The sequence below is a fragment of the Onychostruthus taczanowskii genome, unplaced genomic scaffold (assembly GCF_017590055.1).
Source record: "Onychostruthus taczanowskii isolate IOZ18803 unplaced genomic scaffold, ASM1759005v1 scaffold7, whole genome shotgun sequence".
NCBI lineage: Eukaryota > Metazoa > Chordata > Aves > Passeriformes > Passeridae > Onychostruthus > Onychostruthus taczanowskii.
This window is the reverse complement of record NW_024504786.1, coordinates 17,753,245-17,779,737: the sequence shown is the minus strand read 5'-3', so window position 1 is coordinate 17,779,737 and position 26,493 is coordinate 17,753,245. Positions and strand designations below refer to the sequence as shown.

At 38.8% G+C, this 26,493-nt stretch overlaps 1 protein-coding gene across 2 annotated transcripts in view; it reads left to right on the top strand.

Annotated features, from left to right (window-relative positions):
- Positions 1 to 2,484: 2,484 nt before the first annotated feature.
- Positions 2,485 to 26,493, top strand: part of CDC14A (cell division cycle 14A) — a 50,973-nt gene continuing 26,964 nt past the window's right edge. Inside the window, exons 1-4 of one of the 2 annotated variants that reach the window (XM_041421877.1) lie at positions 2,485 to 2,640; positions 13,056 to 13,131; positions 19,997 to 20,089; positions 22,370 to 22,449. In XM_041421877.1, coding sequence (XP_041277811.1) covers positions 13,090 to 13,131; positions 19,997 to 20,089; positions 22,370 to 22,449 — 215 coding nt within the window. In that variant the 5' untranslated portion in view covers positions 2,485 to 2,640; positions 13,056 to 13,089. The remainder of the gene's footprint in view (positions 2,641 to 13,055; positions 13,132 to 19,996; positions 20,090 to 22,369; positions 22,450 to 26,493) is intronic. The other variant, XM_041421876.1, reaches the window with a different exon arrangement.

Below are 26,493 nucleotides of genomic sequence, written 5' to 3'. Positions count from 1 at the left end.
CAGTATTAATTAGAATAACTTAAGTTGTATTAGTTTAAAATATTCTTAAAGCTAGCATTTTACAAAGTGAAAATCATTAAATAATCATACTAATAGCTATGACACACTACTGGAATTGGAAAAACATAGAGGTTATTTTGCACGTATTTTTACAGGGAAGAAAATGAATGTTAGTTTATTTCTGATGCTTACTGCATCAGAAAAAAGGCTGCAGCTAATTGCCACAAATGAGAACTCTTCTACAATGAAAACTGTGTTTTTAACTTTGCAGAAGATATATAAGCAGTATATCAGAATTTGACAGCTGGGCTTCAGTATCTAGTAATATTTGCCTCCTAGATTCACCAGTCTAGCTGGATGGGTTTACATATCTTAAGCTTCATCACAAGCTCTGTTTCTACAGGTTCTAGATACTGGATTCTAGGCTGCAGACTGTTCCATCTTTCCCAAGAGTGTTGCTAAAGCTATTTTAAGCATGCTCATTCAAACTGCCCTTAAACAGAGTGCAGCACTGACTTAGAAATGTGTTAAATTGAACTGTAGTGAAAGTCTGAGTAAAAAAGGGCATTAAAAAGCCTGTAGTTCTGGACAATATACCTTAATACCCTCTCTCTTACACAGGATATAGTACCCCTCAGAGAATTGCTTGTAAATAAAAACACACTAGTGAAATACTTGGTTTTGTTAAGGGTTACACACTAGTGAAAGTTGTAAAGAACAGTTTAAAGAAAGGTAAACACTGATTTCCATGAAAAGGAACAACCCTCTTAACAACCTTTATTTAATTTGCTGCTACATAAGACTGCAGTCTCATTCTTGTGAACATCTTGTATGGAATACTACTTTCTACTGAAAAGGAGGTTTTCTCAGGTTTCAGAATCAGGCACAAACAGGGTCATATTTAGCACATTAGTTTTGGAGCTTTTCCAAAAACGTTGAAAAAAAGCAGTGTAAGAATGCAAGTACAAAGCATTAGAATCGACACAAAAATTAAGCAGATACAAAACAGCTGCGGTGTCTTTTGTAGTGTTTCCCCTTATTTGTAAAGCTTTAAAGATTATCCAGTGCTTATGACACCAGATTAAAAACTGAAGAGTCAGAAGTGTTTCACGCTCATGTTTAACCTCATTAGCAGACACACCAGGATTAATTGTACGAACAGTACAGTACAGTAGGTTACAGCAGGTTATTTATGGTGTTAGGGAAAGCTGGTGATACAAATGTGAACCTCAGGGCTGCGTATGGCTTTGTACTACAAGATCTTTTAAAAGTGTTTCAAGAGTTGATTTTTTTTTTTGTTTTTTTTTTTGTTTGTTCAGGGGAAGAGTGACTTTTTTAGCCCCATTGTTTTTCTCTCCTCAAGGAACCTCTCCGTTGCAACCTTTGCTTTAGTTGTAAAACTGAGACGGACAGTCTGCCCTGTTTGGCACTTACCAGTTCTTTCTAAAGGGGAGAGGCGGAAGAACGCGCCCAGAGCTCGAACCAGCGCGTTAGGAGAGCTCCGCGCCTCAGGCGGGCGCGGCTCCTCCCGGCGCTCGCAAGCGCTTCCCGGCTCCTCCAGCCCCGCGCCCGAGGGCGGCCGGCACCGCCCGGGCGGGAAGCGGCGACCGCGGGGGGCCTAGGGCGGGGCGCTCCCCAGGGCGCCGCCAGCTCATTGGCTGCAGGTTGACCTCCGATTGGTCAACCGACCTGTCTGTCACGACAAAGGTTGTCCCAGGTAGCGCAATGGGCGCTCCGCCGGCTCCCCCGCGCCTGAGGCGACCCCGCCGCTCCGCCTGCCCCCGTCCGGAGCCCACCCGCGCTGCTGAGGTAGCGCTGCGGCTCAGCCCCGTTCCGAGCCGTATGCGACACCCGCCCGGTGCCCGTGGGGCGCTCTGCCACGGGCCGCCCCCGGGCGGGGAAAAGCAGCCCCAGCGCAGCGGGGCGCGGCGGCGCTGCCCGGGCAGGCGGGGCGGAGGGCGGGGCTGTGCCGGGCTCAGGGCCGCTGCCTGCCGGAGTAGAGGCGCTGCCGGGCCGGGCAGCGGGGGGAGCGCGGGGGCCGGTCACTCGCGGCGTCAGCCCTGGGCCGGGCGACACAAAGGCTCCGTAACGCGGTTGCCAGAGCGCCGCCGGTCGCCTGGTAACCGCCCGCTGCCGCTTTATCCGGGGGCGTCTCCTGGCTGGGGGCGGGGTGGAGCTGGAGTCTCTGCGGGCGCTTGCCCGTCGTGTCCCGGGGCTCTTCTCGGCTCCGCTCCCGCTCCTATGCGGGCTGCGGCCGCTGCCCTCGCAGCACCCTGGGCCCTGGCGGGCGGCCCCTCCGGGCAGCGGGTCGCGTCCCAGCGAGCGCGCCCCGGCCCCGCCGGCGCTGCGCTGCCGAGCGGCTCCCGGCAGCGCGGGGGGCCCGGCAGGGGCAGGGCCCGCGGGCGGAGCGCTCCGGGCGCTCCCGCCGCCGCTCACGCAGCAGAAAAAGGAGCGGCGGAGCCTCTTCCGCCCCGCGGTGACAGGCGTGCCCCGAGGCGGCGGCCGGCTGCCTTCGCTGTCCGACGCTGTGCCTCTAATCTGTCTTTCAGATCGTTTGTACTTCGCTACTTTACGAACTAAACCGAAAAGTACCGTAAATACCCACTACTTCTGTACCGATGAGGAATTGGTCTATGAAAAGTAAGTGTTGCGGTTTGCATATTCAGAGTGATCACCTGAGAGCCTCCCCAACACACTTTGGTATATTCTGTAGAATATTTTTGCCCCCTTCGGTTTCTTGCACAGAATATGACTATGAAGTTACTCCAAGTGTATTTATTTATTCGCTGAAACTATTTTTAATAAGGTGACACTTAAAAAAAAAATGACCCATACAAACACAACTGCAAGGCCGGTTAAATGGCTTAAATCGTGGTTGAGCTCAAAGAAGGATATCTGAGCCTTGGAAGATTTGTTTAAAACATGGAGGTCTATTTGGACTAATCACACTTTATTGAGTGGTGTCTTAAATAGAAGACTTATTTGGCACGAATAGATAAACAGTAGTTTGTTTTATATTTCCTGTATTTTCCTGTATAGAGAGTATGAAGTTTACAGAATCCTAAGAATGCAGTGTTTAGATGTGCTCTTGAAGAGCGTCTATAACTTCTTTTATAACTCTGGTTTTAGTTCAGGGTTTTGAGATAGCACTTCTTGATGGCTTTTGTGTCTTTAGAACAGCAGAGAAAATATTTTCTGTGAAGTAAAAGGTTCGTGTTTGTAATACACTGACTTCACACAGAAGGTAAAAAATAAAACTGATTATAGTTCTGAATGCTATTTAAGGACATAAAAAACATCAAACAAATAAAGCAATTACTCTGTGCTGTGGCTAAAAAGTTGGTGCTTTGGACTGCATCTCAAGACCAACTGTTTCCTGTGTGATGATATATCCCTACCTGCCTGACATGGAGTTTGCTGTAACAGAAGCAAAACAAAAAGTGTGTTCCTATTTTAAGCATAACTTGCTTTCCAAATGACTTAAAGCAATTGTGAACATCAACCATTCTTCCCTCCTTTCTCCCGCAGCCAGCGCTGCTTCTGTGAAGATGTAAACCAATATTCCTTGGTTTTTAGCTTCCTTTTTTTGCACAGCTTATAGTTTCAGGGTATCTTTTCTAGATGTTTTATCTTAAGCTCTGTCTTCTACTGGAGTTCCCAGTGGTTCATTCTGAAAGTTGACTTTTGTAACGGGGTGCTTGGGTTGGGAGTAAGTTCTTTAATGATCGTTAAGGAATTTTGATTGGAAGGGACCTTTGAAGTATCCTAAGGGAGGGTTGACCTAATATTGAAAGCAGAACTCCACTGGGGAAGGTCCAGAGCAATTTGTGTGGTATGAAAGTGCTACACTTGCTTTAAGAAAGGAAACTTATATCTCTTCCAGATTTCGGTATTATGTTTTATTTCTTAATGTTCTTTTAGGAAGTGTGAAGGGCTCTTGTGTGGCATTTGGTCTTGTGGGTAGGAAAGGGGAACAGTTTTGTACTGTTAGTTGCAGGTGGCTGTACTAACCAAGGCCTGTAACTGAGTTGAGGTATTTGTGTAAGGACAGTGACATGTTTAAAAAAAAAGTACTGAAAAATTTGAGAGGGTGTGGGGGAGAAAGTAATTTTGTTTAAAATGTAGAGGAAATTCTGTAGGTATATTCCTTAACCCAGTGTTAGCTACCTATGAAGGTGTAACCTGATGCCAGATATAATTACTGGGTAAAGGAAGGAAGCAAAGTTTCTTTTATCTTCTAGGACACAACTAAGGACTTTGAACAGGTAACTCCTGGTGTGTGTTCTGAATTGATGGCTCATAATCTGTTTGGCCCATTTTAAAATTGTTGTCCTGTATCTGATACCGTAAAGATATTCTCCCTTTTGTGCTCATAAAATGCTGAAATGTGATATGAAAATAAGTGACAGTTACCAGGTGGTACCAAGGAATTGTGCAATAACCTTTTAAATGTCATTGCTAAACTTTCCCCTGGTATTTCTATTGCAGCACCCATCCCTATCAGTGTCTGCAATGTTTGGTAATGCCTGATCTTTTTTTTTTTTTTTTTGCCCTCTCATATCTAAGGCGATTTATATGGTCTCAGGGAAGTAAAAGCAAGTGTCAGTAGAGTTACCATGTTATGTGTATTTTTAATATCTTTCTGAATTTGGAAGGCTATAGGTAAGTTGAGGAATAGAATGCAAGGGTCAGTTCTTGGGGAAGTGCTATTTTTACTGTAGCTTCCCTTATGCTCATAAACAAGCTTGACATCAGCCGGTCCCTTGCGTTTCCCAGGCTGCACACAAAGTGGGGGGCCTGACAGGGCTTGTCTGCAAGTAGTTGTGGAGTGTAACTTTACTACAACAGATCAGATGGTCTCCTCACTTCCTTAAAAATGCAGTCTTCTTTCAGAGAAAGTGATTAGAAGTATTTGTTACCTGATAGCAAAGTAAATATTTGGAAGTGAGTTTCGAAATGCTCTAGGTCAGAACAATAGTTTGCAGAATCTTCATGGAAATGGCCTCCTTGGGTGGTTCTTGTGGTCAGAATTCCACAGCCACTTATCCTTTTCAATCAAATCACTTGTTCAGAGAGTTCTCAGGAGGGGGATAAGAGATGTCTGCTCAGGCATGAAATCCTCAGCACCTGTGAGGTGTGTAAATAATTGCATTAATAAAATTGTTTATTGATTTAACTTGCTTAGATGCATCATTGTAATGACAAGACAAAGATAGTTCATTGTACTTGGAAGTAAACTTTTGGCTCTTTTTCTGTGTAAATTGCTTTTCTTTGGACTCTTATTCTGTTAGCTTGTTACAGAATTTTATTTGGCCGACTTTACAGAGGTGTCAGTTTGCTTCACTGAAGCATTATCTGATCTGAAAACCTCATGAATATGTAGGTTTGGAGTTGCCTGATTACAGAGAGCCTGTTACTGGATCACATAGTACTTAAAAACTCATTATCTTGCTTCCCTTCCCCCACCCCCCCCCCACTCTTGAAGAGACATAAGGAAGTAATTTTTATATTAGTACTATACCCCATTAATTAAACAAAAGAGCTGTAGTGCCAGATCTGATGGTTTGGGAAGTTTGGGGTTGACTTGCTCCTGTACCTTGTCACATGATTTATCACTCAATTATACACAAAGTGAGGTTATGTAATCTTGAGCGCTTTAGACTTCAGTTCTTATTGAAGTTTTCAACTGTTCTAATGACTTCATAATACTGTCTAACTTAAACATTCACACTAAAAAGATAACAAAGATAGGCTTAAATGGTTTTAAGAACATCTTAAATTGCTAGCAGACTAGAAACTTGCTACTAGAACTGTCACTATTTTAGTTAAATGTGCTGCAATTTAACCTTGAACCTATTATGCCAGAGAAATTACATACAAATGCCTCAGTTAGGAGAACAAGAAACCTGAATGGAATGATACAATTCTGAAATCTCTTCTTTGATAGTTTTGTTTCTGTAAGATTTTCTCAGAGTCTTTCTGAAACTTTGAGGTTTTTCCTGAGAAAGTCTGCACTACTTCTTGTAAGGGAACACAGTCTTTCAGTATAGTGTAGTACAGGTAACTATTGCTTCAGAAAAATGGAGTTAAAGAGAAACAATCCATCTTGATGAAGATTGTCGTTTGGCAAATAGACAAACCTTGCCTTGGCAAGACTCCAGTTAATGAGTTAGGCACTAGTAAGAAGCTTTTTATTCTCTAAGAATAGCATCTTTTACGTTTCACCTTCCAGTAAACAGATCTGGGTTGAGAATACTACACTTGACTGGTTAACTTGGCTTTCACATAGTTTTATCAAAGCAGTTTCATCAAGCTTTTAATGTCCTTTTTATTTCTGAGTAGTTTTCTCAAACAAAGTCAGAATTTAAATACTGTGAAACAGGAATCTCATCCTGATGATTTATAACGACCTTCACAAATCATAATGGTTTTATTCAGTCATTTGTTCTGACTTTGGATCTCTTGTGTAAACAGCTTTTGCAGATCTGATCTCTGACATGGTGTAAGCAACAATAGAAGTAGTAAATATGATAGTCTCTGTAAATCATGCTTTACACTGAAACATTCTTTCAGGCTGTGGTATGTTACTTGCCCATTTCACAGCAGTCTTCATGAGAGCTACTTCAGTTGTGTAGCAGTAGAGCAAGACTCTCAAGTGCTCAGCTACAACAATTTTAAATGAGTATCGTTTCTTCTACTGCATGTGTATTTGTAAAGAAACAGTTTGTCTTGCCTGTTACAAGAGTGAGGATTAGCCTGTCTGGTTTGGCTTTGGTTATGTGCTGCTTTTCTGTGGCTCTCCAGTAACAGTACTGCATAGGAAACCTGAACTTCTTGATCTCTCTGTGGCTTAAATCATTGGAAAGGAAAAAGAAAACTTAAACTTAGCCTTGTTACAATAATCAGAGCTGTCACATCACACAAAAAGCTGTTCACATCAGTAATTTTGAAAACTTGACCTTGACTATTGGATGACCAAGACAACTTAGTAAGATTGAGTCCAAAATTAAAGCAAGGAAATTCCCCAACTTAATTTTATACATTACTTTACCATATCTGTATCTGTCTTTGCTTTTTCATAAGTACAAGATAAAATCATTTGCCAGTAGTACTGAGGGGATTTTTCTTTTGTTTGTAGTATGAGGGTACCAGAATAAAACAACTGCTTTCTAAGCTCCAGTTTTGAGTTGGATGGGGCTGTAGTTTGTCTAGGAAATCCCGTATGTGCATCTTGGCCTCTGTCAAGAGATGTTTTTCCAAAGGGACTAGGTTTCTGATGTGACCTGAAGGTTCTATAGGGAAACTTTTTATGGGAGAACCTCTTCATTGTTAATTTTTTTTTTTTATATGAAGGAGTACTGGATTAAAAAGCCATGTATCTGGAATAATTATTTTAATTATCTATTACTTAGTTCTGTGAGTTGTTGAATTTTGAAGAATCAGGATCTTGAGGAGGATATGGAACTTCCAAGATGAAATGGACTTAATACCTGGGGGGGTTTGCATAATCCAGGGCCTCTGCCCTATTCCTACCTTCAGCTATTTCCAGCGTTATATTTGCTGTGTCATCCTTGGTCTGTTCAGAGGCACGCAATCCCTAAGCAGCATTAAGCATTAGGAATTTTGTCTCAGCCCAATTAAGGAAGCTCCTAACAATTCACGTGTTACTGGTATCAGTGGACGAGAGGATGAAAACAGTGCTCACCTTTTTTCATGTGCTTGAGAAGTGGGGAGGAGAAACACACTTCAGGAAACTGGAGTTGAAGAAACAAGCCTGAGTAGGTAAGATTTCCCAAGCAGCAGTTAGGTTGTAATGAATGTGCAGACTAATCCTCTCTCATCCAGAGAGTCTTTTGCATGTGAGAAGTGTTCAGCTTATCATTTGAAGGAAGCAGCTGAATAGTCAGGTGGCCACCTGTGCAGCACCTGGGCCTTGGGCTGTTAAATAGCCAGGCCCAGAACAGATGCAGCAGGGCCCTTGGAGGGTCATAACCTGAATGTTCCTGCCAAGGAAAGAGGCAGGGAGGAGCAAGGGAAGAAAGAGATAAGAGAAACAGTCTCATTGCTTAATTTTAATAGAAGCTGGACATTTGTAAAATGCTGAAAAATTAGCCAAGTTTTGCAGTTAGGGAGCTGTATTTTTATTTCACCAGGTTCTTGGGTTTTATCTTTTGACTTGAGTAATTGCAAGCTTGGGGGGCTCCTGTTTTGGCAGGAAAGTGGCTTTATATAATTGAAAGTCTTCAAGAAGGCAAACTTCATACTTTAACGAGTATACTTCTACTTTGTGCTCCAGTTCTGGGATCTGTACTCCAGAAAATCATTGCAGTTATTAAACGGTGCCTCTATTTTCAAGTTGCTAAACCAATGACTGAACAAGGTGGCAAACAAGAAACATCATGCCCTGATGGGAAATGAGTGGCAGTATAAAGCTACTGCTCTGTAGGGAAAAAGTATCAGGCATCTGGAGTAAAGTATAACTAATACATTTTAGTTTTGAAAGATGATATCCTGGCCTCATAGATTGATGGAGGGTAATATGGACCTTAACAAATTAGGGAGATGGACAATCACCAACTGTATGAAATTCAGCAAGGGCAGGTGCCAGATTCTGCACCTGGAATGGGACAACTCTGATGTAGGGGCAGACTGGGGAATGAGAGGCCAGAGGGCAGCACCACAGAGAGGGACCTCAGCACACTCTTGATTCTGTGGAGGTTATCAATTCAGTTAAGTCTGCTGGGCTATAATATTCCTTCAGTGAATGGCACGATCTAATCATTCAGGATGGGAAATCTGTTTATCATTTTTCTCCAGCACAAGGGTCAGAGATATTCAAATGCTTAGTAAAAAGCTTTTTTACTAAATGGTGTTTACTTTTCAGAAGGTTTAGGTTTGAAATGACTCGTGGCACCTTCATGTGGCATCGCATGGAATTGCAGTTGGAAACGACTTCATACTAAGGGGATGTGGCCTGCATTTCCTTCACCATTAAATTCCCTGGAAGCATTTACAATAACTGTTTGAGTGACAGATAGAGCAATGGGCTGGCCTTTCTAGGGGGATGACCATTCCTATGATACAGTACAGCAAATGCCTCAGATATAATACTGGAACAAATTACAGGTAGGAAGAAATGGTTCTAGGAGTTTAATCTAAGGAGAAAACAGATACTAGAAACTTATGCTAGTGCTTCCAGGTGGCATCATGGTAGTATTTTTCAAGTAGAGTATTTAAATGTTCAGCTAGTATATTCTGGGGTTTCGCTACTTGGTTTGAGGAGCATTAGGAAAGCAAGTCCCCGTGGGATGAGGGGGGAGAATAATTTAAGGTATCATTTAGGTACTTGATTAAAACAAAATATAATTAAATGTAATAAATACCATACCTGCCTTCTGCTCCTCTGGTTTCCACCTCTGTTGTAAATAACTGTCTCTCTTAACTAGCTTAAGCTTCAGAGGCGCTCCAATTTCTCTTACTGTTTTTCAGTGCTTTGTTAAAACATCTAGATGTAAAAGAGATGGAAGTAAAATAATATTGGATGAATTGGTTATCAGTGACTATTTGCCTTTTCTTATGTTGATCTTCAGTTTTTGCCAAATGAAATTCTTTATTCAGCTGGTGACTTGGTGTGTCATTTCATCCCCATTCTCTATACCCTGCCCATTTCCCATGTTCCACTTACATTTACTTAAAATTCTGGTCTTGAGATGAAAATCCTTTGGGTGAAGCAGGATCAAGTGTCACCAATTCAAGTATAAAAATGGCCTTTTGTGGAAAAAGTAATGAGGATGCGTAGGATTAAATCCTTCTGCTTAAACATGTCAGAAACTGTATTTAGGTCTAGGGATGTAAATTGAAGAAGGATTTTTGTAGATCAGAGTTCATTGACTGCAGTACAGAGCCTTGTATCATCTTCCAAAGAACTCTTTTGATTTGAAGATTTGTAAAGCAATTATTTAACTTAGCCCCATCAAAGAAAGGATAATTAACTTGTTCCAATTTAGAGGTATAGAATGGAGATAGGTTATGTTACATGTATTATTTAAACTATCTGCCTTGCATTTCAACCACAATGTTTCATCAGCAAAGGCAATAGCTGGTTTATAGTGCCTCTATGGTAGTAGGGAAATAACTTGGGAATTGACAGTGGTTTTGTATATGGGTGGTAATGCTGATGCAGCAGGGACTGAAAGTGCCATTCCTTTGATTGTGTTTGTATTCTTTGAAATATTTTGTTTCTGCAGCATAGACAAACAGGGATAGTACCAGAGTCTTAAACACAGATGCTTCTACTCCCTATTCCACTGTGTTAAGAGAAGCACAGGATTCTTAGTGATAATCAGTGATGGAGAAATAGTCAAAGATTGTGACATCTTTAACTTGGGGCTGAGAGAAGCTGAATGGCTTCATTTTGTAGAAAGACAATTACTTCCTAGACAGACTCAAGTGTATTTTATCCTTATACCTACCAAAATAGAAATTTGTCTTGTGGATAAATTTGTAAATTGGTTTTTTTCATGTACTTTTCCTACACTGCTGTTCAAATTTAATCATGTGGAAAAGTAGAAGTGGATGTATTACTTCATATTGAAGTACTTCTAGCAGATTAATTGTAATAAATCATATCATAAAGCATGACTGTACTTCTTCAGTTCTTTAGATGAACTATGTATTCAGATATATTCATAATATATAATTCAGATATGTTCATATAATATAATAGATGTATTCAGTTATAGCTTTCAGATATGTTGCTCTCAAAATTTTTTTAAGTATTCTGTATTATAGTAACTATCCCATTCCATGTTTTTCCACAATACCTTAAAAATATTTTTTTCCAAAATAATTTTCATATCATAAGTTTTACTCTTCAATCTTATATTTAAGTGAAAGAATGCTCTAAAGTTGATGGAGTAAGATAGGGTGGGGGTGTTTGATTCATGTGTTAGTGCAGCTGTATGGGAGGAGATGTTAGGGAGCCTTCTATATGACTTTCCTAGTAGCTACATTCACACCAGTGTTATTAGCACTCCAGTTTTATCTTCTTGTTTGACTTAACTCATACTTACCCTTAGAACGTTTTTATTTCATCTCTATGAAAAACTGTATGGAGGATCTTGCTTTATAAACAGCTATTGACCATATTTGACGGACTTATCTTAGAAAAGATGAATTCTGAAGTTAAACCCTGCTTTCCTAGGGCTGCAGTTTTCTCTTTAGTTAACTAAAGTTAACTTCTGTCCTACCTAAAAATTAAGTTCTGGTAGTTGGACACCTTGGTCTTTTTCCCAGCTAATTAGCTTCTGTAATTACATCATAATGTTTTGTGCTGAACTGATTCTTAACCAACGCTTGTGTTGTTACTTGATATTGTGAAGTAGCTGACACTGAAATAGCACTGGTGTGGCAGGAAGGCTCCTCATCTTCAAGTGAGCAAGCTAATATGATTGTTTCTTTTTGCTCTGGTCTTGGCTTTGTTGTTTGAGAGAAGCTGACACTGAAATAGCACTGGTGTGGCAGGAAGGCTCCTCATCTTCGAGTGAGCAAGCTAATATGATTGTCACAAGCACTAAAAAGATGAAGCACTCCTGATTTGTTTTTGTGTCTGTGCAGAATGGGTGAAGCAGAAGGCACCTCCAGATATGTAATGCACCACGGGCTCAAAGCAAGGCTGACAGGAGCAGGTTGTTCAGATCCTTGTACAATTTGGTTGTGACTTTACAGCCTCTCTGTGCAATTGCTTCCCAGTGTTTGATTGCCCTCAAGGTGGAAGTTTTCTTTTTATGTTCAACTGAAATCTAATTTGTTTTCCTGAAAAATAAACCCTTTGCCAGGGGGGAGAAAGCTTGATAGGTGCTGCCATCTATTCTGTCATGTAGTTTCAGTACCTTTTTACTCCTTCAAAGACTGCAAGTCCAGAACAGCTTTTTGCTCTCTGATTCCCCAAATAAAATGTATTCTATTTGGGGATGATTGATGACTTGTTTTGTTTTTTAGTAGGCAAGAAGCTTTTGGCCTCTTTTATCAAAAAGGCTTAAGGTAGATCAAATTAAAGCAGTTTAAGTAGTAGTCTGATCTCACTGTAAATCATAATGTGTGCTTCAACAAATTTGCATAGACCATGAAGATTAAGATTTTTATACACAACGGAGAATTACTGGAGGAAGTCTGCAGGTTAAGTTTTGCACAATTCATGGAGAGGGTGCTCTAGAAAAGGTTGCTGTAAGTTGCTTGCATGAAGGCTGCTGTTATTTGTATAGGTGCTTGTTTAGAGGGTTTGCTAGGAAGAGCACTGGGAATCACTACAAGGAATTCCTGTTGTGCAATAATTTTCCTGTACAAATTACTTCTACTAGCTCTTTCCTTAAGGCCAGGGTTGTTGTTCAAAGGTAACACAGTTTAAAAATGTAGAAGAGAGAAACAAGAACAATGAGAAGTTGATATTTAGAACATGAAATAGATAATAAATTGGAAGAACAGCCTAGAGGCAAGAGGATTTGGGGGACAAAAAGATGTAAGGTATGTAATACCTAATCTCTGGAATAGTAAAAAAAGGTATATAAAGAAATGAGCTAAAACTTCAGACAGAGATCAAGACTAGATGTTATTGAATAAATGTTATCACCCACAAGAAATTCTGTTTAGCTTATTCTTGTTAGTAGGTAATGATATATTCTCATTTTAAGCACTTGTAGAATCTTTAGGATGACATCAGCATGGTTTAAATGTATATCATGTCTTCAAGTCTTCACTCTGTGGTTTTGCCCAAAACCAGACTGGATATCATGGGATGAAGAAAAAAATTCTGTAGTTAGTGTGTGTATATAATGGGAAAAGTAGTTACTGGACTATCTTAAACTGAAGCTACAAATAAGTTTAAATTAATTGTTACTATTGTCCTTTTAAATTAATCAATAAAGGATTTATCTGTTGTTTCATGTGTATTGGCTACTCAGTATCCTTGATTTCCAGTTTTATTTATCAACAACATGTGTATTGAAATTTGCTTAGCTCTTTTGTATAAATAACACTGTTTTATGTTTTTTTTCCAGTTTCTATGGAGATTTTGGACCTCTAAATTTGGCAATGTTATACAGATACTGCTGTAAACTAAATAAGAAATTAAAGGTAAGCTTGGTTTAAAAACAATGTTCCTATGTTTTTGTATTTTCAAATTTTGTTCTGAGTTTTTTTCCCTCTGAAGAGTGAAAGAAAATAATATGCCCTCATTTCAGCTTAGGTGGTGAAACAGGTGACTGAAGGCTGTGTTCATCTTTTTTTGCATAACCTTAACACTTTCAAGACAATAGTAACAAAAACTACTGGTTGTGTCACCACAAATTAGGGGTTGCAACTAATGAAGTGTATATGCTGGTCTGAATAACTGAAAAATCAGATACTCAAGGAACAAAACATGGGTCCTGAAATCCCACTGTTTAAAGTAAGTCTCAGTGGAAAAGGGCTCGGGGCTGAAAAACAGAAGGCCTTGGGACTATGAGAGCACTGCTTGGCAGCAGATAAAACATGGGTGTGCTATCAACACAGTTTTGATGACAAATCTAAGTCACAGCATCACACTGGCTGCTGTGTCTAAATCCCAGCTCCATCTCAGCCAGTCTTCTGAGCATATGTACAGCTGCAGACTTCACTTTCTCCAATACCTGTGAAGAAGTGATTTGCAGCTTGTATAGAAAATCTGGGAACTGCAAGAAATGAAACAGATGTTTTAATTCCAAAATGCTGATTAATATAACTTGTGGGCAGATAATGAGGAGACCTTTCACTAAATATTACAGACTTAAAATATTGTATAATATAAAATATTAGACCTGTTATTGACAGAAGGGGGAAAATGGGGCAACAGATGTGATTGCTTTGGCCACTGTTAAGAGGGTCCCTTTATTGAAAATGGCATTATTCTCGGAGGCACAAATGAAACCTTTAGTTAAGTTCATTCATGCTACCTGCTGCTTTCGGGGGTATGCTGAATTCCATGAATTCTTTAGTGGAGGTTCTGCAAATTGAAGGGCTTGTAGAGTTGCTGCAGATTTCTGGAAAAAAAAGAAGTGCTTCTAGTGAAAATTTACATTGCTTCTTACTTTAAAAATATGCTTACAAAAAGTTAAGCTCTACTGTTTGTAATTTTGAATGCCTGTGCTTGTATTGGGGAAATGTTGGATTTGGCATTTGATAACATCAGGCTCCTTATAAATACATTATGATCCTATTTTGCAGTGCTACTGCCCCATTCAAACACATGACTGTCATGGTTTGAGGCTCCCAAAAAACTCACTTCCTTCTTAACCTATGACAATGACCAATGGTTCTTACTCAGTAGGAATCTATTTTTTCACCTTAGTTCTCCTGTTTGTGACCTTATAGTTGTGTTATTAAAAACTGGAGTGTGCTTGCTCCATGAAGCAGTTACTCTAGAGGAGAACCAGTAATAAACCTCCTATTCTAACTTCACTGTGCCTATGGGAACTAGAGAGATCATTTCTATCTTTTCCAGATTCGGATTGTGATTGTGATCAGTTTGGGCCCTTAATACAGTCTCATATATTACTGTATGCCTTCAGTCTTGAACCTAGGTACCAGGAGTTTCACCCAGAAAATAAGTATGCAACTAATAAATATCTCAGGGGTTTTTTTAATGGTTCAGTATTAAACAGGAATGTGTCTGCAGTCTTTATTTTTGTTCTAAGACCATCATCTTACTCACTGAATGAGGCAAGTGAATCATCAGTGTCTTGTAAGGTGATGGAGATTGGATGTTATGATGGGAAAAAAACCAAAGGAGCTAAATTAGCTCTTTTGGTGGGAACTATTAACCCTGATAGTTGCAGGGTTGGTTTAGCAAACTGCAATGCCAATTTTAATGTAACTTTTCTAGGTTTTGAGAAGAGTGAATGTACGTGCACTGCAGGGTGAAGGGTACAGGTGGCCAGGACCAGAACAGAGAGGTCTCCACTGGGAGGAAGTGTAGTTTGTTGCCTCTGGCTTGCCAGAGGCTGATTCCAAATAGGTTAAATTAAACTCCTAGTGCCTAGGAGAGAAGGGTAACCTGATAGTGTAACCACTTGAAAGTAATACCTGGAACCAAACAGCTAAAGCTTGGAGTACTGCCAGAGTGGTATAAAAGTTACATATGAATGGATTCCAGTCTGGCTGATTGGCACTACCCCTGGGGCAGACTGGTACTGCTAATGTAAGCTTTGCTCTTCTAGCAGTTAAAATCTGTGCCACACTCTCCTAATTTAGATGCCATCTGCAGTGGGTAAGTAGGCTTGTAAGACAGACCCAGGGCTGAAGCCTGCCTCTGCATGTGTATTTACATGCCCCAGAGGAGTGCATCTGCTCGGGACTGTAGGCCTAGCTACAGTGACTGCTCAGCTTCCCCAGGCAAGAATTAGTCACCGTTTGTACACCTCATCTTCTTGTGTCTGTCCTTCGCACGTGTCCTCAAGAGGAGTTCTGGAGCCTGCACTACAGTGTTCACAAGTTTGTGACCTATGACTTACCTGCCCTACAGCAGCAAAAGTATGGTAATTCTCATGTGGCACCAGGTGATATTTAAGCAACCTGGGATGAGTGTTTCAGAGATGGGAAGTGCAGATTAAACTAAGGACAGAGAGAGAGCCCTGTTGGGAAGCTGCTGCTTGCACACCCTTGCCTTAAGGGTGCCCTGTGACCTGCTGCAGGAGCTGTTTGATCATAGCAGTAAAAGAGTCTGCAGATTGTCATGGGGTGGTTGCTATTGCCATACTGCAGCACTTTTGGGACCCAGAAACAATCCTAGTGCTTAAGCCCAGATGATATGGTGTGCTTGGCTGGATAAGCACTTAGTGTACTTTACTTAAGAATAGTCTTTCAAGTATGGCACAAAAAGAAGTTATTTGTAACCGTGCGGGGTTTGGTATGGATACGGTGTCTCAAATTTAAGACTTAGGCTTCTTTAATTTTAAAACTTCTATGGATGGGAACAGGATAAATGAAAGTAGAGATCTCATTAAAACTAGAAAGCTCCACAAGCTTTCCTTTCAAATTTTTCAGCTATATCTCTTTCTGTTCTGGGAGAGAAGTTTGACATGAGGCAGTATTCTGCTTTCCTCTCTCCTTTTGCTGTGGACTGGTGAGGAAGGAGGATGTTGGTTTGAAATGTGCTAGTGGCAGATCAACACTTGAAAGTAAACTGTTGTAACTTTATGCTGACTGATTTTTTTTTAAACAGTAAATACCTCTGTTCTGAAGAGGTAAAGAATTTATTCAGATATCCATTTGCTGAGAAAATTTGAGGCAAAGTCTTGGCTGTGCCTTAAAGGAAAAACTTTTTGACCTTGTATTTGTAATTTTTCAACTGTTGATTGCTGTAAAGATGATTTTCACTATCCAATAGTCAGCAGCAAGGAAGAACTTGTCTGTGCTGTTTTCCTACTTGGTGTTTGAATTCTGTTCAGGGCAGAAAACATTTGACTAAGGAACTGGACTTCATTTATGAATGAATTTTTTTTCTTGTTTTTTAGTCTGATTTCACAAAAACTGCTTTTAAAAAGCTGTTGTGTTTTATCTGTGCATAGCCTTACACATTCTCAATAAATTAAGGAGCAGAAGTAATCAGGGAGTGTTGCTGATATAAATGATACAATATTGAAGATCAGAGGCAGGAGAGGAAAGGTACTGGCAGGCTTATCAATTTTGGGGTTAACTTTTTGCATGGTAGTTGTATTGCTGCTGAATCATAGAGGGATTTGGCTTATTTTTTTGTTTTACTATAAATAAACTGCTAGGCATACACATAGAACTATAGTAATTGCAAAGCATCTCATTTAGGACAGCCTAGATTTTGAGGCAGGGTTGTAGGCACGTGTTTAAATGAATTGATTTGTATTAAGTTTGCCAATCTTGTACTCTTGTCTATTCACAAGTGCATGTTACCTATATGTACACCTGCATATAAATAAAAGTAGAATTTAGAGTAGATCAAAGCTTATTGCTAAATTACTTATATTGAAGTAATTTCTTGCTTGAGCAGTGCAACTGCATTAACCTTATCCATTATATAAAATACTGTCAAATGATATGTTGATTTTACACAGCTGTCTGGTAATTGTCCACCACAACTCTTTCTAATCCTGTCATCAATTCTCTGCAAGTAAATCTCTCTTGAGATCTACAGAGAACTTTTGAAAAAGAAAGAATGTGATCCTACAGTGAAAGTAAATAATCTGTAACCCTCTCATACACCTTATGAATTAGTTTTATTACTTAAAGTAAAAACCACTACACTTGCTGTATAACTTCTGCTTTCAATTCACAAGATTCTTTCAGTTTGTTCCTCTGGGATGTATCTTGACAGACACTATTTGTTATACTGTTAAAATTTATCTTTTAATGATGTGTGAAACTGATAAAATGTTCTCACTGGTAAAGAATATTTTTAGTGCTTCATAGTGTGTGCACCTTAGTTTTGTTGTGGAAAAAAAAAAGATTATTGGCAACTATGTTATCTGCAGCTATAGTTATTCCCTACATACCTGTATTGAAAAAGTCCTTCTTGAAGCATTCCTGGTTCTTCAGAGCTGTGCAGAGCCTCACGGAGCTAAAGCCCTGCTCCATTCAGGTGGAGCTCTGGAGCTGTAAAAACTATAACCTCCCAGAACTGTTGTGAAAGCTCATCATTGAACCTGGCCAGAGGAGTAGATGTAGCTTACTAAATATGGTCAGAAAATCAGTATTTTTTCTTTAAATAGATCGTATAGCTTAGTTTTGAGGAAAGTGCACTGAACTGGCAAATTGCACGTCAGTGTTAACAGATGCATTGCATTAACACATCAGCAAACACCTACTGTAAAACTTACTTTTCTGTAACTAGTGTGCAAATAAAAGCAGTTATTTGTTTTGTAGGCTTCTGAAAACTTAAATTGTGCTGCTTGCTATGCTATAAGGCATTAATGTCAGTTTTCAATTTTGTGTTATAGCATTAGTCAGGATTCAAACCACATTGAAATATTTCATATAACAAGGATTAAACCCCCTTGCATTTTGAAAATGTTGCAATAAAAATGATCCATTGTTTTCATATAAATATTCTGGAAACTTCAGGTTATGGCTACTTTGGATACAAAAGTGTCTCAAAATTGGAATGACTTGATATACCCATATGATTAAAAAATCCATTCTATAAAATAAAAGATACTACATGGAACTTACTTCTCACTAGCTAGCTGTGCAGTTTAAAATAGTGTTTTAGGTGAACTGTAAACTGCTGCAAAGAACTTTGCTTTAAAATAAGTAGTAGTCAATAAGTTATAATTGAAGTTCTGTCACTGTTGCATAACTACTGTAATCTTATCCCACCTACACATCATGGGTGGAATTGCAGTTAGAGAACACTAAAATTAAAAAATTGAGGAGGGGGAAGAAGGGAGGAATCTTAAAGTACTGGGACTCATTTTGTCAAGTTTTAATAAAAATTGAATGCTTCACTAATTAAGTAATGACTTGTGCTTTGTGTGTTTGCATATACACTGAGAGATGTTGCTGTTGGGCTTTAAGATCCAACCTCTTCCAATCAACAGCAAGCAGCAATTTCAGGAATTGCAGAACTATTTACACTCACTTTCATTAGCTCTTGCTCCTTCCACCTCTGGAAGTTGTGGCTTGTAAGAGCAGACTGGAAGGTACAGTTAGCACTGTGAGTAAAGGTGCTGTTTCTGTGGGGGTGGGAGTAACAAACTCACTGTGGTACCTGCACTTCTCCTGAGTTATCAGATATTTGATTTTTTTGGAAAATTTGATTCTGTTGTTAAAACTGTTCTAAAATTTGCAATAAGTTTTGAAGCCTCGACATGGACAGGTCTCTGGAAGTGAAGTACAGTTGGCACTATGAATGAAACCCTATTCTGGAGCAGTTACCTCATCTCCCTTCCCAAGTGTCAGCGGTGTCAAGACTTAAAAACCTGCAGTTGGGTAACAGCAACACTGGTATTAGGGCATTTTACAGAGCATGCAACCTTTAAAAATAGAAAAAATCTTCAAATAATTAGCAACAGAATCTAGTATATCTGTTGATGACTTCCTCAAAACTGTAGGAGTGCTGTAAAAATCGGTCTGGAAAAAGGTACAGGGGTGTAGCAGAGTATAATGGAAGTGTGGCAATTCATGAAGTTTTAAAAATTACTAATGCAGTAAATTGTTCAACTTGCCATTTTTAAGTGACAATATTGTCTTTCTCTGGCTTTAAACAGTTTTGCTGTAGGTTGTCATTATTCTTTTCTGTTGCTTGTTGATTTTGTTTTCAATTGGAGGTTTGTCCACAGGATTCTGACACAGGCTTCTTTTCTTCATAAAGAAATAGAGTTGTGAGTGTTACTAGTTTTGTCTTTGCCTAGCCTTTCCTTCAGGATTTTCTCTTATACAGTCTTTTTTTTTTTGTTTTACCTTTTTAAGTAAATTCTTGCTGTTAAAGGTTTCTAAATATGTCTGTCACCCCATTTCAAAATAGTATAGATGGAAGTGTTTAACTTATAAAATGGCTGTAAGGTTGATTGCTTGACTTTTTCTTCTGTCTTCTCCTTGGAATTATGTGCTAAGTAGGTTTAATATACAGGATTTTAGTTTGAAAATTTCAGTGTCTTTAATCAGTGTCCATAAGCAAGTGTTTCAAATAGTTAAACTTGGGGGGGGGCAGGAAATCCAGATTTTTATATTGAAGATTTTGGTTCAGCTCCACTTTATAGCATGTTTTTGTACAGCTAACCAAGAGATCTGCCAGAAACAGTGGCTATTTCCCTGCCCTCTTGTTTATCTGTGGTATAAGAAGATTTTTCAGAGTATCAGTAATTTTTTCTCCTTTAATTTTAAGATTCTCTTAATAAGAATTTTCTCTAACATGCTTTGCAGTTTTGGAGAAGTGATTTTGCTCAAGTATTGTTAAAGCATATTCTTTTCTTAGTAAATATGCTGTTTTGTTTGTTTATTCTCTTTTAAACAGTATTTCAGTCTCTCAAGAAAGAAGATTGTGTACTACACCAGCTTTGACCAGCGGAAGCGAGCGAACGCAGCGTTTTTAATAGGTTCATATGCTGTAAGTATTTTTGATCACATGGATACTTCAACCTTCCTGAAGAGACCTCCATGTGTAAAATGGCTTCTCAAGGGGTACTCCCTTAGGGAGGTGGGCAGATGGTCATTTCATTTGTCTCTAAGCTGTCTTTGAAAACTCTGTATGTGTTTTAGAGAAACCTGGTCATCATCCCTTAACTCCATTTATTTTACTACATAGGGAATGGCTTTGGCAGATGCCCTGCATGTTTTTCCATAGGGTACCATTTTCTTGAATGTTGAAAATCCAAACTGCTTACCTCTAATTGACCATGTTAGGATGAATTGCTTCTCATGTCAGTAGTGAGATTCAGACTGGGAAGGAAAAAGATTTTCCTACAGCCTTCTTAAAGTTACTACATCAAATTCATAGTGATTATTGAATTTATTTATTTTTTAATTTAATTTTCATAGCCTACCCAGAATAATAGACAGTGTGCCACAGCTCTGCTGGTGTTTGAAAGTTAATTGAGGAGGTTTGGTTTATTAGTCCTGGTTCCTGTTCCTTTTCCTTATAGGTAGCAGATGGACTGGACATATTTCTTTTTCATGATTCCTCCGAGTGCGTACTTTGGTAGTAATATCTTTTATTAGATTTCTGTAATGCCAGTGAGAGAGAAAAGCTGTTAAGTTCTTAAATTTGCAGTTTTTATGCAGCAAATGATCAGGTAATAATAAAGTACTATGGTATGTCCAGCTATTTGCTTGCAGGAGTGTTTTATCCTAATTAAAAAATTTAAACTAGGCATCTCAGCCCTACCTGAAACATGAAGGGTTTGTTTGCAGTAATCTAAGCAGCTCTAGAGGGGATCTTTTCTGTATACTTCTGATTTGTAAATGGCAGGTGCAGGTGGGAAAAACAAAAATCCAAACTGCGTTTGAAGTACTGTGGATAAGTATTAAGGTGGACTTGGAAAATACTGGTTTCCTTTTTGTTCTGTAAGCTTTTTAGGAAATATGTCATCAGTGTTCTTGACAGCAGGTACGTGGGGCCAGTATTGCTACATGTCTTGTGCCTGTGTAATGGCCTAACTGTGGGGGCTTTCAACCACATCATGAGTCAGAAGGAGGAGAACATAAAAAGGAAAATATCAGAGGAAAAACAATGATCGGTATTTATTGAATCTGGGTTTTACAAGTAGCAGTGCCACATGGTTAGTTACAGTAGTGACAGTGGGGAAAGGGAAGAAAACCTTGTCCCTTGTAAAAAAACTGCTCTAAGAGAATAATTAATATCTATAAAGTAATTTTTAAAACTTTTTTACATTGCTTTTTACATATCAAAAAAAAAGCTTGAGCTTATCCAAACTATTCACACTGGGGTTTTTGTGTTGTTAGGGTTTTTTTTTATTTGTGTATGTTGCAGAAGGAAAGCACTCTGAAGATTCATCATATTAGATTAAAAATGAAGCTAAGTTTTGGTTGCTGACTTTTCATTGATACGGATGAGTCAGAAAATGTCGCCTTGATTTTTCTTAATGGAATTCACTGCTTTTTAGGTGCTGAAGACATACTGTAGTGTTTTCCTCTTCATTTCATTATCCTTCCTCCTTCAGTTATTGCATTGCTCTTGACATCTGAGATACTTTCGATTTTTTTAGGAGCTATGGATTTCAGGAGCTTTTGATTTTTCAGGAGTGTTCAGTGTTTCTTTCCCTCTCCTCTTTCCTTTTTCTGTTTCCTCCTGGTGTCTGTTATGAGCCTTTGTGAGCTGTGTGGACAGACAATGACCAGCGTTATGCTCAAAATGTCATGTGTGAATGCCTTACAGCTTTGAAGGGCCAGAACTTCTGTCAAATAAAACCTGCAGCATTGGGAGAACATGTGGTACAAATTTGCTTCATGCCCCTAATTCCTTGATAAGATGGAAACTCATCTTTTTCCAGAAGTTTTCTGAACTACCCTCTAAGGATCTTTTGTCTATAAGCAAGACTTTAAGCTTTCAATGTAAGCTATTTTACAGTAATTCATGCAACTTTGAAGTCTCTCACTTGCAGCAGTATGTGACTTTTTTTTCCAATTTTCTTTTTTTAAAGTATGGGATTGACAAAAACAAAGTTTTTGTTGACTTCTGTTGATAGCTGAAACTTTTCTTTGTGTAGGCATGTCTTTTCTGATCTGTATATGTCACAGGATTTGGTCATGAAGAAGTATAACATGCATTCTTACAAGTTCAGTGTGCTGGAGGAAGTTCCTGTTGGCTTAAAGACTTGTCAGGCTCAGTTCTGATTTATTTTTTTCCTTCTTCCCTCATCCCTTTTAGGTTATATACTTGAAGAAAACACCAGAAGAAGCTTACAGAACACTTTTATCTGGATCTAATCCACCATATCTTCCATTTAGGTATGTGAACACAAGAAATGAGGCTACTTCTGTTTTGAAATTTGCTAAAAATTTTGGGGTTTAGATTGCCTCCCAAAAAGATGTTTCATGTCTGATACAGGTATTGTATGAAAATGACTTATCTCCAGAAAAAATATTTTTTACATCTCCTGTAATTACTTTCTGTTTGTGAGAATAATAAATAATTTAGATTGATACAAGTCTTAATTATGACTCAGTCTAGCAAACTGTCAGGTTTTGAAAGTAGTTCTTAGCATGTTTGTGATATAGCACTTAAACCTTTTCTTCATAATGCATTGTTTTACTATTTGAGATTCATTCAAATATTTGAAGTTACCTAGTCCCTAGCTAGTGAGACTTACAGGATTGAAGTGGGTTTTATGCTGTTATATTTTCTCTGTTTTACAGAACAGGTACTGATATTAAGGTTACAGAATGTTTTCAGTGAATCATAAATAGTTTCTATCAATCTGTCTTTAAAATCTGTACTCAGGTCACATTGAGGCTTGAATCTAAGGAATTTTAGCTATCATGCCTATCTAACAGAGAGACTTCAAAATATTTTTCATGGTGTGGACTATGAAATACCCTTATGCTTTATGAATGAGAATACCTCATGGTATTCTTATGCAAACACTGGCAATAGAATGCAACTTGCAAGAAGGTCAATATCCTCTCTTCTAGGGGAATCAGCATTTTGCAAGTGGTGTTCACTGTTAGCCAATGCATTTGTAAATGTAGACCTACCTTGTCTATATCAAATTCCTCTGATTCTTCAGCCACTCAGCAAAGGAAGATCAAACTGTCTCTTGTTATACTTTGCACAGAAGCCAGATGCAGAATAAACTGCTGGGCTGGTAGATTTTTTTTTTTAATGTGAAGACCAGTTTGACTACAAAATCTCAATCATCTACATTTAAAGAAAAGGTATTAAATCAGTGATAGCTTTTATTGACAGAGAATTTATACGCTGATCTGATCATTGATAGCTCTCCAGAGCCCAAGAAATTTACTGTTCTACTGGTATCCATATTTTTTTCAGCTAATCATAAAAGATACTTGGTACAATGCATAAAAAATCAGTTATTTTAAACATGTCAGTGTTTTTTAACATCTCCAGGTTCTTTATAAGATACAGGGGTCATGATCTGCACTAAACAATGTCTTGTGTGTGCCTTAACATTGCTTCCATGAAGATCTGCTTCTTGACCTTCCCAGACACAGAGGTGGTACTCACCAGCCTGCAGTTCTCTCCCTTTGTACCCTTTTTAAAAATAAGAGTTTCTGCTCACTGGGGACTGAGCCTGTCTGCCATGACTTTTCAAATATCATGGAGAGTGGCTTTACAACACCAGCCAGATCCCTCAGGACACTGAGGATGGATACATCTCATCAGGCCCCATAGCTGAATAGCTGTATCTTGTTGACCAACTAAAGAAATTTACTGTTTGGAGCTGTAGTAAATTGATATGTCTTTAGGTTTTTCTCATTCCTGCCAAGGTGTGTAGAAAAGAGGTTTTGACAGAGTGAAGAAATTTACTTGTCAGGTACCAAAATGGTAAGACAGAAAACTTGGGAGGAGAATAGTGTGTTTGCAGAACAGTCTCACAGGACCCTGTTTGCTCCAGTCAAAGGCTATAGATTCTTGCTATATACTGATAGTAGTAGCAATGATAAGAAAATGCTGTTTCTGCTTGACTGGTAAGGACTAATGAAAGTAATTGTCTCTGATTTCTTGTGAGGCTGATTGGAACCACAGTAACAAATTCAATGACACAAAACAATTTCCTGTTAAGTGTTAATTGATTATTCATAGGTAATCCTTGTGAGTTTGAATTAATGAAATTTTATTTCAAAATAGGATAGTTAGCTACTCTAGAATCATCAAAGGAGGGATCAAAAAAATAGAAGACACATCAAGATTTTCTGGAGATAATTTTGTGTTATATACAAAAGAGCTTTTTGTGTTTCCCTGGGAGGAGTACACTATCCAAAAACATAGAAGAAGGCCAAGTCCAGCAAAGGGACTACTCAGGTTTTGCTGTCTGGGTTGGCAAAATGGTTACAAAAGAATAATTGTTTAATTCCATTTGTCAGCTTTAGGGGAACACGACAATAAATTGATGGAGTAGGATATTCTGAAACATAACTGCTTTGCAGTCTTTTTCCAAGTGTTTCAAGCTCTAGGTTGCTGTGAGAGAAATTATTGTCTGAAGCTAAAGCTTTTGACAATTATGGGGTTTTAGTGGTGGGTTTTCTATGGTGTGGGTGGGATCTGGTATGTGTTTGGGCTTTTGCTGCTCTATTTGGGTTTTTTAAGGCAAAGCTTTGGCCATGTTAGAGGGAGACATTCTTCTTGAGCCTTGCTGTCTCTAGAAGGAATATAGTGTTGGGAGCTTTTGCTAGAATAATTAAACATCCTGATTTCTTGAGTATTCTTTCTTGTGTGGGGTGGGGCTGGAAGGCACTTCAGTTTCTTTTGCATCTACTTTGGACTATGTCATCTCTTGTCTCTGGAATAGAGCCTAAATAGATTCTGTTACCTACAGTGTAGTTTGTCCTGCTGGGGAGGATGGGTGTGTAATGTGGCTGTACTGGAAGGGAGACAAAGAAATAAAGGGCAGGCAGGGAGGAAATAAAATAAAGGATTGTCATGAGATGCTAGATGAGAAATGGGAAGTGTAATAGGGAGGGGCTATTTGGGTATGGGGTTCACAGGCGGATGTTAGTATATACAAGGATCTCAAGAATTACTGGCTCTGAGAGAAGGGCAAGTAGATCTGATGAGGGTCTGCAGTGGGACAATCTGGATTAAAATAACTGAAAACAACCAAATGTCTTACCTTTTTGCTCATGTTCTAAGGTCTATAAAGGAGATAATTTGGAGATACTAATCATTGCTGTTCAGTATTTACTGACTTGAATTTATTCTTCCAGCCTGGAACTTAGATATTATATAACTTCTGTGATATAGGTCATCTCGGTTTGAATAGTTTAAGAGTTTGTCAGTGAGCAATGATCAGTTAAGTGTTACAACTTGTATTTAACAAATTTGTTAATTTGATACGTGAAGTGTCCTCTATTTGAAAGAAAAATAGACAGCTTTGAATAGGGAGAAGCTACAGCACTGTCAGATTCTTAGTGGAGTACTGAGGTAGGTTTACATGAAGTGAGCACTGGGAAACTGATCTACTTTCATGTAGCTGAGTGACCTCAAAAAGCCCTAATCGGCTTAGGTCTTCAGCTGGTATTTCATTTAAAGACAGCTTCAGCAAATACAGTTCAGGGGTGGAAAAAAATCAGATTGCTCCTCTTACAAAATTCAGGGAAATTTGTTTTGTTTTTATAATAGAAAAGCTAAAGATAACTTGGCAGGATAAGGCACTACTGTCTTTGAGACACTTTTGTCTTATTTTTGGCTGATTCACTGTCACTTGGTGACGCTCTAGTCTCTTGAAGATCTTATACTGTATCTTCTCACTTCCATTTAAAAAACAGTGCTAACACCATTTAAAATTGTCAGGAATACCAGTTGCCTACTAAGCAGAATTTCACATCACTTTTACCTCAAAATACTTTGTATTGACAAAAAACCAAATATATTTTAATATTATTATGTTCAGTTTCTCAATGATGACATGAATTTCAGAGATGGATTTTAGTTCATAGCTTCTGGGGTTTGTTTCTTTATTGGCAAGTGCTGGGGAAACAAATTGTTTTGTTATTGACAGTGTTTAGGGGTTTGGTGAAAGGGAAAGCATCATGCAGTATTGAGGTCAGCTACAACTGTGAAATCGGATGTGGGATATGCAACTCTGTAATGCCAGCTCAGATTCCTACGAAATCTGCATCTCCTAGAAACACTCACATTTTTTCTCATTTTGAAAGTGAATAGAGTTCTGTCACTGTTTGAAAAGTAAGGTGGCTATTCATTTGAGCATAAAATACTCCAAGAATACTGTAATGAAACATGTGATCAGTTCCTACTTCAATGGTGCACGTCAGGAGAAATGAGAGATTGGAGACGTGGATGCTGGAGGCAGT